This window comes from Dipteris shenzhenensis, chromosome 11 (genome assembly GCF_047967505.1).
Source record: "Dipteris shenzhenensis isolate YYH24624 ecotype China chromosome 11, Dip_SZ_1.0, whole genome shotgun sequence".
Classification (NCBI taxonomy): Eukaryota; Viridiplantae; Streptophyta; class Polypodiopsida; order Gleicheniales; family Dipteridaceae; genus Dipteris; species Dipteris shenzhenensis.
This window is the reverse complement of record NC_141606.1, coordinates 4,674,346-4,689,741: the sequence shown is the minus strand read 5'-3', so window position 1 is coordinate 4,689,741 and position 15,396 is coordinate 4,674,346. Positions and strand designations below refer to the sequence as shown.

Here is a 15,396-nt window from a genome sequence, read left to right as displayed (position 1 = left end):
CAAGTGCTTTTAGACTGATTTGGTTAAGGATGGCATCATCTAATTTGATTAAGAGTAACAAATACATTACGTTATTTCAGATTCTTAAAGATGTTGCATTTTTTGCTTGGTATACTATCTTAAGCAATGAAGACTTATGAAAAAATGAAAATTTCATTGCCAAAACTTTTTGGAACGAAAAAAAAATCGATGCGATAAATAACATTTGGGCTTCTAACCAGTACACTGGATTCAAGCAACGAGGTTATAATTTGTGGAGGTTTGAGTTGATTATTTTGGATCGGTAAACAAGATACAGTACTTAATAATAGGATTAGAGGTTCGCTTATTTTGTCTCTCCCCTTTGACGTTATAAAGGCTCTCAGCAATTGAGCATTAGTGCCCACAATTCTACATTAGACATTAGGAGGATACCTCTAACTAAGCCAACTTTCACAACCACCAATCTTGGAGAGCAACAAGAGGGTAGGTATTTTTAACTCTTGCAAGGAAGCCAAGTTTGTCACATTTTATAGCAAGACACTTTGTTTCAAGCAAACGAGCTTGAGAGGCGAACTAAAAATTTTAGCAATGAAACATGACCTGGCCGCCTTCAGGTAAGGCATGGAAGAGACTAATATAAAGCCTGGTCAGCTTGAAGCACTCCAATTTTAAAACAGTCGCACCTAAAAACACCACAAGATGAACATAGAGCATAGTTGTCTGAAATTTCAGTGCTTTTGGCCTGATTCAGTATTCTAGAATCTTACGGGGACTCCAGCATGGATGAATATGTCAACATAACCACTAGCAGGCAGCCTTTGATCTGGTACGAACTGCTTGAGAGAGGAAGCATTTACCTCCTCGCTATCTTTGAGTAGAGAATCCTTCCAAAGACATTCATGAAGGCATACAGTATTTTCTCGCTTGACTTGTTCGCTTGCAAAATATATTCCTCACATGCCAGCAGAATAGGCCTATATTAAATCCAAAACCATGGGTTTGACTTGTTTCTCTAGGTTATGCATTGAGAGCCTTAGCGTTGAATCTATTACAGATGGTTCTGCCATGGCTCCATTACCATAATCGCCACATGCAAGCCTTTTAGGTATAGGAGATATGACTACAAACCCCAAACCTTTGATTGCCTCAAGGTGCCTTTGTGTGAAAGGATTGTCCCACATAAATGTGTTCATGGCTGGAGCCACGAATACAGGCTTTGAAAAATCCCATGCACGGATGATGCATGTAAGAAGGTTATCACAAAGGCCACCTGCAACCTACATCCATAAATCTCAGTTAAACAATCAACTCCCAGTTTTAACAATCAACCAAAGACGGTAAAAGTAGCACCTTGTCTAGTTAAACCATTACAATCATGAATTAACCATTGTAACTACTCTTTATCATCACCCACTGTTGACTCAGGTCGTCCACCCCACTCCAGCCCTCTTTGCTGCAGCCTATGCTACCAGACAATGCCAAGTAATTTGAAGAGAAGCCAGCGAGTTTGAAGAGCAGACAGAGGAGCTGCGAACAACGCTAAGAAGGAGGAAGTAAACGAGAGGAACGCAAGGCAACACAGAAAGAAGGTGCTATAAGAGCAAATCCCAACCATTACGACGTAATACCTATGCATGGGAGAGGGTCATTACAAGACAGGGTGCCCACCCTATGCAGTCCTTCAGGGCTCTCATGCCATGTCAGAAAATAAATTGTAGCACACTCACCACAGATCTGGCCGATGCCCTAGACCGACATTGCTGGACCACCAATCAGCTGCTCTGACTTGGCCAACTGGCCCTTCTGGCCATCCCACAGCAGGCCTATACATAGCACTGCCCAGGTCAAATTCAGAAATTTGGTGGGCTTTCATAAGCCCCATCCTGCGCTCTTGTGTTGTCACATCTGCTGGCTCTCCATCACAACCCATATGGCTGTGTATTTCTTATCAGTCTTGCAAGGTCCTCCATCATGAATCATCTCTACAAGCTATCTTCTTCTCATGCCCTCTAGTCCCTATGGACGTAGTTCAGCATGATGAAGCCCCCCTTTCACAACCATCATTACCTGATCCTACTTTCTTTCTTTTTTCAAAAAGATCACTTCATTAAGTATGATTGAAAACCACAAGAGCAAGCTCTAATGCGGGAGTACGACAAGCCATGCATGAGAAGAAAAGAGCTAACAAAAATCGAAGGTGGAGGCTGAAAATGCCACCTCAACCCTAAAGAAGACTCACAGAAGAAGGGAGATCCTCTCCAAACTCTAAAGAAGATAGCCTTCCTCACAGTAGCTGCTCTGGAGGATCCTTGCATGCTCGACCAGATGGCCATCAGAGTATCTATAGTATCAGTCCATATACTGGCCATAGACTGAAAGGAATAAACCTGTGAACCCTCTATCGCCTCCGTACATCTAGCCCTCCATATATGCCATGCTGTAATGCTAGCCAGAATCTCCCATGATGTGTCTACCGAGGCATGAGCAGCTCTGAAAGGAGTGAAAGGAACATCCTGAAGGGAACAAGAGTCCATAGAGTGTCGTCGTATAATGAAGGCTGAATCTGAGTCATGTCCCTCGAAAAACACCTGAGTACTAGTGAGAGATAACCATGCCACTGATCCCCACATCATGAAGAAGGGTGCTCTATGAAAAATACAAAGAATCCTAGCAACACCCTTCCAAATCTCCTCGCCTGTCTGCACTCCCAAAGGCAATGTTGAACTGACTCAACTGCTGTGTGGCATCGAGGACAAGTAGGGTCAGCCCCCAAACCTGGATCTCCACAAGTTCACTACAATCCCTCCATGAATAGAAAGCCAAAAGAAAAGAGTGATCTTTCTATTCCTGAGGGATTTCCAAAGCCTCCTCCAAAAGTTCCTCTGCATCTCTATAGGAATCCAAAAAGAATCCCAATGTGGAGCTCTGGAAGACCACCAACCTCTACTGCTGAGCTAAAGTCTCCTAGCATTTCTGACTATGTAATGAAAGAAGGGAATGCTCTTCTCTCAGTGCCCTTCATCAATCCATTCCCATTCCACAGGGTCCCACTACCAGAACCTAATGGGGAGCCACCATACAACCAGAGTCTCCAAGACCCAAGTGCCAAGAGAAGAGGGTCGGGATCAAGATACCACTGTGAGCCCCACTCCATGTAACCTGCAATCCTAACAGGCTAGAAGGAAACCTCCAAAAGAGTATCACCTGAAGATCTGAGTAGCCTGCCTCCCGACTGAACATCAAAGACCAGGGTCTCCTAAAGTGCATCCCATAAGGCTATGACCTGTAAAAGAATACCCGTCCTCCTGAAAGCTTCCAACCAAGTGGACTCTGTGATCGGTAAATCATCTGTATCTATCCACTCTACTGGTATGGCTGCCTCTATCTACTGCATCCTGAGTGCACTCCCTCTGAGATGGCCAACAGAAGTGAGTCTCTGATCCTCTGGAAGCTGCCTAAACACCTTCTAGGCACCTACTGTAGAAGTAGGTCCCCTCTCCCATCTAGACCACTGCATATAATCTGATGCTCTTAGTGATCTGCCATGGTCATCCAGTATCGAGTCATTCCACATGACCGGTTGCCTGTCTATCTCTTCTCGAGAGGAGGGTGGATCTCTCTGAAGAGTGTTTCTGAACCTGCCCCAAGCTTTCAAAATGGCAGCCATAAAGAGGGTGATCTAAGATGGGCTGAAGTAAGAATCCATCTGGAGCAATCCATCCAATCTCCCCTATGGGATGGTATGCAAGACTGAATGCTGAGTAAGAAAAAACCCTTCCAAGGCTCCTGTCCAAGCATCAGTCTTCGTACTATGAACTTGCAGAGCAAGGATATACACTACAAGTTCGGATCAATAATATTGAGGCCTCCTTCCCCTGTGGGGAGAATGAGAGTCTCCCAAGCCACCCTGGCCACAACATCTGAGGTGCCATCTAACCCACTCCAAAGGAAATTCCTTATAGGTCTCATGAGCTGAGCGATACAACCTCTAGATCTGCACAAGCAAGAGCAGACGAACCATGCAATAGCCAATAGTACCTGGTTCACAACCACCATCCTGGATGCGAGGTCAAGTCTAACGGAACTCCAAAAATTTCCTCCTCATACTCTTTAACACGGAAGCAAACTGTTGTGCTGGAGAGATCCCAAACCCGACCTGAAATCCTAAGTACCTAATGGAAACACCCCTCTGAATCCAAGTGAACCCTCTGTCGTTACCCCAGTCTAGAGTGTCCTCATCACTAATCCAAAAACCATTGGATTTATTCCAATTAATGTGAGCCCCTACCGCAGTACAAAATAAATCCAAAGTTATTCTGAATGAAGGAGATGGATGGAGCCTTGGATCAATTAGGGTGGCAGAGGGTCAGAGTAGTGGGCCGTCTGGGCAAGGAGTGGTAGATCATGTAGGATCAATAAACGAAAGTAGAGCAAGTACAAGGTACAAGAGTCGATGGATATCAACCGTCACGTCAACTAGAGTGTTATGAAAAGAAAAGTACATAGTCCTTGTAGCTAGACCCTAGGACTAAGTGTCCTAGGTGTCACATAGGACAAAGTGTCCTATGTGGCATAAAAGGCACAAAATAAACTAAGTGCCTATAACTATGCCTACAACGCACAGACCAGGGCCCATAGGGCATCACTAGAACTGGGTGAAGATGGCCTACAAACCCCCCTCCATGATATAGGCTGAAGTATTCTGGAAACGTCTCAGAATACCTGGTATTTTCTTGTCATGGTGGCACATGTTCATCCAAAAGGATATAGCCACCTATGAATGTACAAGGTATGTCAGATCATGTAACAAAGGGAACCAAGTGTAAAGCTTGTCGGAAGACTTCGAACTTGAGACGAGGAAGTGCCTTTGTAAACATATCTGCTATGTTCTTCTCTGTGGGAAGATAGGACAACTCTATGTCTCCTACTGACAACCGCTCTCGAACATAATGATAGTGATCTTCAATGTGCTTGGTACGCACATGAAACACTGGGTTACGCACAATGGCCAAAGCACTCTGGCTGTCCGTGTAGACCATAGTAGAGGATGTCTGGCGAATACCAAGATTTGTTAAGTAACTGTCGAAGCCAGACACACTCTACTGTAGCGGTGAAGGCTGCCCTGTACTCAGCCTCACAATTGGTTGCTTCTTGCTAAGCCAAGAGATAAATGAATTGCCAAGCAAAAAACAATTGCCGGTATGTGACACTCTGGTGTCGAAACAACCTGCCCGATCACTATCCGTGTAAGCATGCATGGTAAGTGAACCTTGATCACCATAGAAGAGAGCTTAATCATGAGTGCCTTTGAGATATCTGAAAACTCTCTTCACTGCCTGCCAATGCTGTGAACTGGGCATGTGTATGAATCTGCTGAGCTGAGATACTGCATATTGTAAATCAGGTCTAGTGTGACGTAAGTAAATGAAACATCCAACAGCCTGCTGGTAAAGAGTGATATCACATGGTGCGCTCCCATCATGAGCTGAAAATTTGAAGCGAGGGTCCACTGGAGTAGAGATTAGCTTGCAATCCTCGAACTGAAAACAATCAAGGAGTTGTCCAATATACTTGGACTGTGACATCATGATACCCCCCTCAACATGAGCAAACTGAATGCCCAAATAATAGTGGAGCTGTCCCATGTCTGACATTTCAAAAAACTGCTGCAAATCAACCTTGAAAGCTGCAATATGCTGAGTATTTGGGCCCGTGATGAGCATATCATCCACATATAAAATCAGCACTAAAAAATCAGATCCACTCCCACGGACATAAAGAGTGGGTTCTGTGGGGCTATTCTGAAAACTAAGGGATAGTAAGTGTGCATGAATTTTGGCATACCATGCCCTGGGTGCCTGCTTCAAACCATAAAGGACTTTTCTAAGCCTGCATACCTTGTTTTCAGAATTAACAACCTCAAAGCGAGGAGGTTGTGTCACATAAACTTCTTCCTGCAAATCCCCATGAAGAAAAGAAGTTTTGATGTCAAGCTAGTGCACTTGCCAATGATGATGGGCTGCAATGGCAATGACACATCTAATGGTAGTGATCCTGGATGTGGGAGCAAATGTCTCTTCAAAGTCAATGCCTTGTTGTTGGGCATACCCTTTTGCAACAAGATGGGCTTTGTGTCGATCTATACTGCCATCAGATTTCCTTTTCAATTTGTAGACCCACCGGGTACCAATGGCATGCTTGCCGGGCGGGAGATCTACTAATTCCCATGTGTCATTTTTGGCAATGGATTGTAACTCAGCTCTCATTGCATCCATCCACTCTTTGTTGTCAAAAGCATCTTTATGGCACAAACGCTCTTCATTGCAAGCTGTAGCAAGGAGTGCAAACTCAAGAAAGTGACTATGCATCTGTCTATTCCCTGATCTTGTCTGGGCAGCAAAAGGCTGATCTTGTTTGCTGTCCCTCAACGTATCAAGAAGCCATCTGGGAACTTGCCTTTGCTGTCTATTGACAGCTCTTTCTTCAATCACTGCTGGAAGAGAAACCTGCAAATCAGCATGTTGTACAGGCTAATCATTGCTTGTTGGAGGCCCTGCAAGAGGCTCATGTTGCTGGTCAAAGTCTCCCTCTGAGGAAGGAAGCGGTAACCAAGAGTCAAAGGCATCAAACATGTCAGCTTTGCAGTCCACAAGAGAAGAAGTCGAATGTTCAGCAAAGATGACATCTCTAATAACAATAATCTTCCCAATATTTGGTTGGTATAACCTATACCCTCTGCTCTCCTGGCTGTAACCAATAAATATGCATTTGATTGCCTTGTCATCAAGCTTATGTCTCAGCTGAGATGGTACATGAACATATGCAAGAGACCCAAAAACCCTCATGTGTGAAAGTGAAGGCTTCCGACCTTTCCATGCTTCAGTCTTCGCCATCTCCATAGTGGACCTGTTCTTCCTTTCAAGAACAGGATTATGCTGAGGAGTGTAAGGAGTAGTGCATGAGTGAGCAATGCCCAGTGAAGACAAAAATGCATCAAACTCCTTTGACATATACTCTCCCTCCCTATCTGTGTTGAGGGTGACAAGCTTGCATCCTGATTCATTCTCAACCATATTCAGCCACCTTTGAAAGCATGAGAACACTCCAGATTTGGCTTTTAAAGCATATACCCAGCAATATCTTGTGAAGTCATCAATGAGAGTCATGAAATATTTGTACCCCCCAATGGCATTTGTCCTCGTTGGGCCACAGACATCACTGTGCACTAGCTGCAATTTCCTTTGTGAGAGTTTTGGACAATTCTTTTGAAAAGGAAACCGATGCATCTTACCCAAAAGACAACCCTCACACACATGTTTGGAAACTGTGTGAGTTTGAGGTACATCATTTTCCATGTCCTGTGAATGTAACTTGGCAAGAGCTCTATAATTGAGATGATGCATTCTCTCATGCCAAAGATGAGTTTCAGCAAGCTGTGAATCTGAAATAGCAAATGCTTCAATAGAGAGTGCAACTGAGTGATCATCAAGGTGATGAAGCCCCTTTTTCAAAGTGCCAGTAAGGACTATGGCATTGTCATCACGAAGATCATATACTAGGCATTTGTATCCATCAAAAATCACTCTGAAACCTGAAGTGGCAATTGCTGAAATTGAAATCAAATTGACTTCAATTCCAGGCACAAACAGAACATTTGTCAAAGTGATAGGATGGCTTGAAATGGATGTGAGTTGCACATGTCCAATTCCTTTCACAGCATAGGAGGCATTATTAGCACATGTGACAGTTCCCCCACGAGGTGCATTAGCTAAGGAATGAAACAACTGTCTGCAAGATGTGACATGCTTGGAAGCACCACTATCAAAATACCAAGACTGAGCATCATTAGCAGTAAAGAGTGCATCAACTTTGGAGGGATCAAATGAGCAATGGACAGCCCATGCCCAATCATCCTAAAGAGCATGTGCATGTGAAGCATCTTCTGGCTCGTGGGATTCAATTGCATGTGAGGCATTAACTGTCAATCCTGCTTTCTTTTTCTCTGAAACAATGCGCTTCCTGCATTTTGAAATGTCATGTCCAGGCTTGCGACAATAGTTGCATCTTTTCTTCTTTGACTTATCTCCTATATTTTTAGATGCATTGGAGGAATTGCCACTGCTATGCGCACATTTAGGCTTGCCCATGGTCTTGGAAGCCTTACCTCTTCCTGTCTACTGTGAAGCAAATGCATGATCAGGAATAATAGCTTGTCTAATGGCTCGACTTTGCTCTTCTGACAAAAGCAATGTGACTAGCTGATCAAAAGAGTAGTGGTCTGGATTACCCATGGCCACTAATCGAAGGGTTGTAGCAAACCCTTGATATGTATTTGGTAGTCCATTCAATGTGGTACTGACAAGCTGAGAATTTGGCACCACCTCATCAATATTGGCAAGTTGTTCCATGGGGTCCTTGACCTTTGTCGGTTATGCATCCATACCTGAGTCACCTTCATTCATACTGACTTCCTGCAATTGCCTTCTTAAATATGCAACACATTCCTCATTGCGAATCTGATAAAGAGAAGCCAATTTGTTCCAAGCATCCTTTGCTGTCCTCCAAGATCGGATGTGTGGAATAATGATTCTCTTGCATGATAAAGCAATACAGGAATGTGCATTTGCATCTCTAGCATCCCATCTTGATTGTTCTTGAGTTGGGGGAGCAACAGCAGGGGTGCTAGAAGATAAGGCATCAGAAGTAGTACCTCTGCAGAGGGACCAACAGTAGAGGCAACCACTGTAGCATTGGCTGGCCTTAGATCAACCCCAGAAACAATATTCCAAAAGTGCCTTGCAACAAGAATATGTTTCATGAGATAGGACCACATCGGATAGTTGGTCCCATCCAACTTATCATCTTCACGAAGAATGCCAAATAAGTCGTAATTACTCCCAGCCATTGTAAATAGTACTGATAGAAATGCACTGACAAAGTGACCAAAGTATAGCCTCAAGGCTTTAAACTGCAAAAATATGATTTATTGTCCCAAACACCTATGATAACAACAGATATTTCCAGGAGGCTGAAATAGGCCTCAAGGCAATACTGTGCCTTTTCTTGCTCAGATGATGAAATAGAAAGAGCAAATAGACTGAAAATATGTGCAGCAAGGTATAGAAACAGGGTTACCAGCTAAAATTGAGCTCCCAACACAAAGCCCCAAATTTTGTTGACCTGAGTGATGACGTGGCACAATGTGACAGTCCTGAACCTGAAATTGACTGAAAACTTCAATTTTTGGAATGATTTCAGTTGTCAACCTTGTCCAAGGTGTTGTATTGACAGATTGAAGGTCCAGATGTCAAAAGCCCTAAATTTTTCTGTTGGAAATTAGGGTTTGACAGTGAAAACTGTCAAAACTGCAAATGTTGCTTGTGAATCAGCTTCTAGTCCTCTGAGCTTAGGTCTGAGACTTAAAAGACCTCTGTAGGTAGAGTATAACAGACCACGGAGCTGCTGCAGCAGGTTGAAGTGCAAAAGGTGGCTGGAGCGTAGCTGGAACAGCCCTCAGACACCTCGAACTGAGTGCGTGGCTGCTAGTGTCTCCTTTGGAGGGCTCTGAACAAGTCGTGATAGCTGGACGTCTCCTGCAGATGACTCTGGAGAGGTCACGAGAGCTGGGCGCCTGGATCTACAGTACAAAAGTGGCGACAAATGGCCACGGGTACTATAGAAGACCTCGAAAATGCTGCAGCTAGGGCCTAGAAGCAGTCGCCTCAGCCTAGAAACAGCAATGAGGCACTTTCTGGCGACGAAAAGACTCTCGAACCCTTGGACAGCAGCTGGAGAGCCTTGAACAGGCTGGAGCAGTGACGACCAGCAGAGGAGCAGACTTCCAATGAGCAATGGAGGGCTCAAGGGGCTGAGGAGAGCTGGAAGACAAGTGTAGACCTTAGCTCTGATACCACTGTAGGATCGATAAACGAAAGTAGAGCAAGTACAAGGTACAAGAGTCGATGGATATCAGCCATCACGTCAACTAGAGTGTTATGAAAAGAAAAGTACATAGTACTTGTAGACCCTAGGACTAAGTGTCCTAGGTGTCACATAGGACTAAGTGTCCTATGTGGCATAAAAGGCACAAAATAAACTAAGTGCCTATAACTATGCCTACAAGGCACATACCAAGGCCCATAGGGCATCACTAGAACTGGGTAAAGATGGCCTACAGATCAACCCCTCTTGCATCTCAGATCTAGATGTAGCTCGCTGACGCTTATGGTTATGGGAGGGTCGTCCCCTCAATGAGGTACAGTGGGACTAGGGCAAGTGGTTCTAGCCATCCAGAGTAGGCCACTCAGAGAGAGTGGAGGAGGTACCCTTCTTCTCTTATACTACACACATAGAACGCCGCTTGCAGTTGGAGGCGGTAGCCTGGACTCTGTCGAGAGAGAGGCATTGGGCAACGCAGCAAGTACCTCAAGAGGTGAGATCTAGGTTCTGGACACGCCTCTAGTTCAATCTTGAACCGCGAAAGATCTACTTTTTCTAGATGAAAGCGCATGGAGGTCTTCCTATTGGCCCTTGGTTGGAGCAGATGCGGGTGGATGGTAGCCGCCATAGATGCACGATTGGGGCTTTGGAGACGATGCCCACTGCCTTTGAATGCTTGGTAAAGCTTAGTTTAATCTGATTAACAGAGAACTTGCTTCTCTCAGTCAATCATGTTTAGCGCACAGAGGATATGGCAAGGAGCACTTCGAATCGTGGCGAGGCTTCAGGGCACGCAGAGGGACTTCACGTGGGGCATGGCTGCTTGGTTGTCAGAGGGTGGCCATGCCTATCCCATTGATGTGGTCTATCCAGCATACAAGATTCAGGGCCTGTGCATTCACAACATTGAGTTTCATGAAGCAACCCCTCCCACTAGTCATCGACCTCTTCCTTCGGCAAAGGACAGTGTGTGGAAGACAGTAGCCAGCATCACGGCATGGAACATCTGGGTTGCTCGCTGCAGCTTGGTTATGGGCCAGCACCATGTTCCACCGTCAGCCAACTTGGTAGCCATCTGGCAGGACATCATCTTCACGCTTCGCGCCATTTGGGAGCGAGGCTCTTGAAGTTCTCGAGCTACCGTCGCACGGCAGGAACGTTTCTGCAAGGCTTGGCTTGCAGGTGTTTTCTACGACATCACCCCGAGAGGGATCAGATGGTTGTATAGTCCGCCACCCTTGTTGTTAGCCCTGTAACAGAGAAACCCTAGGCAGTGAGCTGGGATCTCTGGCAACAGAGAGTCTTTCTGACAGCCAGCATTTATTTTTCGTTGATTTTCACGGTTGGCACCTTTATGGTATTTGCCAACTTGTATTATCGTTTTTTTACAAGCATTAATAGAAGTTCTTTTCTCTGGGGGGGGGGGGGGATCCATCTGGTTCTGTCCCATCCAATCTCCACCTGAGGAGGGGCTGCAAGTCTGTATGCAATGAATTTTTAAAAAAATCCATGGCTCATCCCCAAGCATAAGACCTCTAACCAAAGGCCTTACATGCAAATCGGGGTCTATGATGTTGAGGCCCCCCTCCCACGCCAGAAGGATTAAGGTCTCCCATGCCACCCTGTCAATAGTGTTTGTTGAACCACCTAGTGTTAAAAATCAACCAACAAAGGGTACGCACAGCGGAAGACTAATAGAATAGCCTAGGGGCTCACACATTGTGTGTGGGGAGTGGAATCACAAACTTCTTAAACTTATGTGCTTCAAAAAGATATGCAGACTCATCAATAGACAATGATCCAGCTAGATATAGAAGAATATATTTCCGTCCAAAACTATAGACACAATAGAAAGAGAGAGAGATCCAAAGTTCCACTAACGCATGGTCCTTTGATCTTACCACCATGTACTTCTACTATCTGCCGGATATCTCTAGACTTGATCCTGTGTGCTCCACCTCGAGCGTATGTAGACTCTTCATCCAGATCACTACACCTTGCTGCCCAGCCAAGGTTCAGCCCTTGAGAGCTCAGTCTGCAGCACACCTTCTACTCTCCTTCACCTCCAGGATGAGGCCCAAGGAAGTGTCTTCTGGCTGCTCTTGTCTGCACCTTTTTCTGCTGAGCTGCTGGATGACATAATGAGGGCTCAATGGCCCCTTCTCATAGGCCCAGGAGCTGGCCAAAGCCACCGACCTAGAGGGCCCAATCTGACAAACTCTGGTCAGTCTGGTCCCCCCCCCCCCTGGCCGACAGGTTTGGCCCCAGGTGGGGCTCATTTACTAGGACCCTTGGCCCATACTTTCTTGCAGCAGGTCCCCTCCATTCCAGGCATGTTTGTACAGCCCCAACACCTGCCTTTCTTGCTCAACCAGCCTGCCTTTGTTCCGCCACCTGTTGCGCCACCTTGCAGGACATGAACCTGCCCATCCTCTCTGCCAAGTGTGTCGCCATCAAGGGGGCGCCTATGCTCCTGGATTACCACGCCCTGCTGCTGCTCCAGATCTGCCTCCTGCCAGGCCAGATCTAGGGTTTGCTGTCCCCGTCATGTGCTCCTTCTACAGGCGCTTTCTGTTTCAGCCATGCTGGTCCCTCAAGGTACCTTTCTCTCCTCTCTTTGATTCCTGGCCACATGGTAGTCAATACCCTGCCCATGTGTCAGTCTCTCAAGACCCAGGTCCACCCCCCAAATGATCTCCTCATATGGGGGCTCATAGACGGGGAGGTGACCTCTATTCCAACATCTAGCCCACTCCATTAAAAATTTCTTATAGGCCTTATGAGCTTGAGTGATGCAATCCCTGGAGCTGCACCAACAAGAGCAAACATACCAAGCCATGGCTAGTAAAACCTGGTTAACAACCACCACCCTGGATGCAAGGTCCAACCTGGCTGAACTCCAGAAAAGGAGTTTCCTCCTAATGCTCTCCAGCACCGGATGAAATTGCTACGAAGAGTAAATACCCAAACCGACCTAGCATCCTAGCTATCTGACTGACACAACCCTCTAAGTCCAAGTGAAGCCCAAATCAGCCCCCCAGTCTGGAATGTCATCGTCACTAATCCAAAAGCCATTGGACTTGTGCCAATTAATGTGAGCACCCTCTGCAATACAAAACAAGTCCAAGGCTGTCCTAAAGGAAGTAAGAGTCTGAAAGGAGGCCTCCAAGAAAATAGCAATGTCATTTGCTAGCTCACAATCAACGAGGTCCTCCTCTAGTCTGAGTGGAGTCTGATCAGCTCGAGATCTACGAAAAATGCTCATAGCCTCAGCCACAAAAAGGAAAAGAAAAGGGGCAAGGGGGCATCCCTAACGGACTGATTTGGAAATTTGAAATCTGTCTCCCCTAACCTCTCCGAGAAGCACCTGGCTGTGGGCTGATCTGCACAAGGCTGAAACCCCTTTGATACATGCATCTGAAAATCCAAAATGATGAAGGGTGCCCTCCAAGAAATCCCAATCTACCTTGTCATAGGCTGTTTCAAAGTCCACGAGAAGAATGGTGTCCGCTCTCCATGGCCCACTCAAAAGCCTCCCAAAAAGAGAAAATATTATCAAAGATGGTTCTGTCATGAACAAATCCTGTCTACATATCATGGATAAAATCTGAAAGTATGGGATGCAAATGCAACTAATTGCTTTCGCTAAGATTTTATAGCAAGTGCCCAATAATGTGATAGGTCTCCACTATGACACTCAATTTCTGCACTCCCCTTTTGTCATCCTGCTTCAACATGTATCCACTTGCTTGGTACTATTTCTTTTTGTTTTTCAATAGTATGCTTATTAAGAAATGAAATGTTTTCCTACTGTTTAGTTACGGACAATGGGGACTAGGTCTAGCATTTGAGGGTGGACCCCCTTGCTTGGGGTTATGGGCATTAGTGACCCACAAGAGTGATGGCCTCTCTTTGAGAGGAACATCTAGGAACCACACCCCACCTGAGTACCCAAACATGGGACCAATCAAATGCACAGATTGCATACCGACCTAGGAACCATTCAAGAGAATGTTCCCTGAGCTTTGGGTGTGGGCCTGGCAGCATGCCAAGAGTAATAAAGATACAAGATAAGACGACAAACAAATGAGCTCAGTATGGCTCAATTATGACCTTAGAGTACGTCAATAGATAGTCTAAGCTGTTAGGAACCCGTGGGTGCGATCAGAATTAAATTCTGACAACTTTGAAATTTTAGGGTTTTTGGGAGTGACGTGGCAGACTGCCACATGGAATCTGAGCTGGCAGGTCAATCCACCTGTCCCACACATGTGGCAGCATGCATGGCAAGTGGCAGGGCATGTAGGCCAAGTGTTTGGCCCCAAATCTGGTAGATTTGGGGCAGGTTGTGGGCTGTCCTCTTTGGGACTGCAGCCCACCAAAAATCTTAGACAAGTGTCCACCTTCCACTCTAGGCCTAGGGGGGGGGCTGAGCCTATAAAAGAAGGCCTCTCCCCTTCATTCCTCACATGAAAATTTCGTCACTTTTCTTCTCCCTCCTTTTGGATGATGCAGCAGAACCTCTCCAGCTCCTTGGGTGCAGCCAGCTTCTCCCCAAGCCATTCTCTCACCTCAGCAGCACTTTCTCTCTTTACAACAGCACATTCTCTCTCTACAGTTCCAGCCCCTCCTCTCCAAAAATCTGTCCCCTCTCAGCTCTTCTGGAACAGCAGCAGCATCCTCTCTCCTTCACCTAGGCTGGAGCAGCCACAGCCCCTTTCTCTCTCCTGCTGCAGTCTTTCTCTCTCTACTGCAGAATTTCTCTCTCTACTGCTCCAGCCCATTTCCCTTGCAGAAATATGCCTTTCTGTGCATCTCTGGAACAGCAGCAGCTCCTCTCTTACATCTCCTCCCTTGGGATCAGCATTGGCACTTTCGCTCTAGAGCTATCACTCCATAAAAGCTTTCTCTCTCTAGCCTACAGGCTGTTTTTCTAAGCTGTTCTCATTCCAGCCCCATTTCCACACTCTCCTCACCCAAGGTAGCTTCAGAGGCATCAAGGACTTCATCTACAAAAGGGTCAAGTCACGAAGGGAGCCTGTATTGTCAAGTTTATCTCATTTACAGCACTATTTCATGTTGTTTCTACTATCTTTCTAGAAACTAGTGCTTGTCTCTAATGTTGGATGTAAGTGGTGATTGTTGCAGGCTTCTTCCTTGTGGATTGGGCAAGCCAAGAGCTGAAACCTGAGCTTGGAGTCCTCCTTTTTGTTGTCTACCTTGTACATATGCTCTTGAGTCTTGTATCTAGGTCCTAGGTTTTCACTGAGTTCATCAGTTTGGAAGGTGCATTGCACCTTGGTCTTGTATCTCCATTTTCAAGAATAAAGTGAGCCTGGATAAGGAGGGGGGGCCGTCTTGGCCCCTCAATCATATTGCATTTTCCAATGATGTCACTTTGTTTCTAAGCTGTATAAGTCTTAATTCCAGCTTAATTGCAAACTCTTAAGTTCAAGTATATGTGTTTGGCAACTC

The 15,396-nt window shown here is 45.7% G+C and overlaps 1 protein-coding gene across 1 annotated transcript in view; it reads right to left on the bottom strand.

Annotated features, from left to right (window-relative positions):
• Positions 1-434: 434 nt before the first annotated feature.
• LOC147896521 (phosphopantothenoylcysteine decarboxylase-like) overlaps positions 435-15,396 on the bottom strand; it is a 28,400-nt gene continuing 13,438 nt past the window's right edge. Inside the window, exon 2 of the mRNA XM_087382034.1 lies at positions 435-1,259. Coding sequence (XP_087238160.1) covers positions 957-1,259 — 303 coding nt within the window. The 3' untranslated portion in view covers positions 435-956. The remainder of the gene's footprint in view (positions 1,260-15,396) is intronic.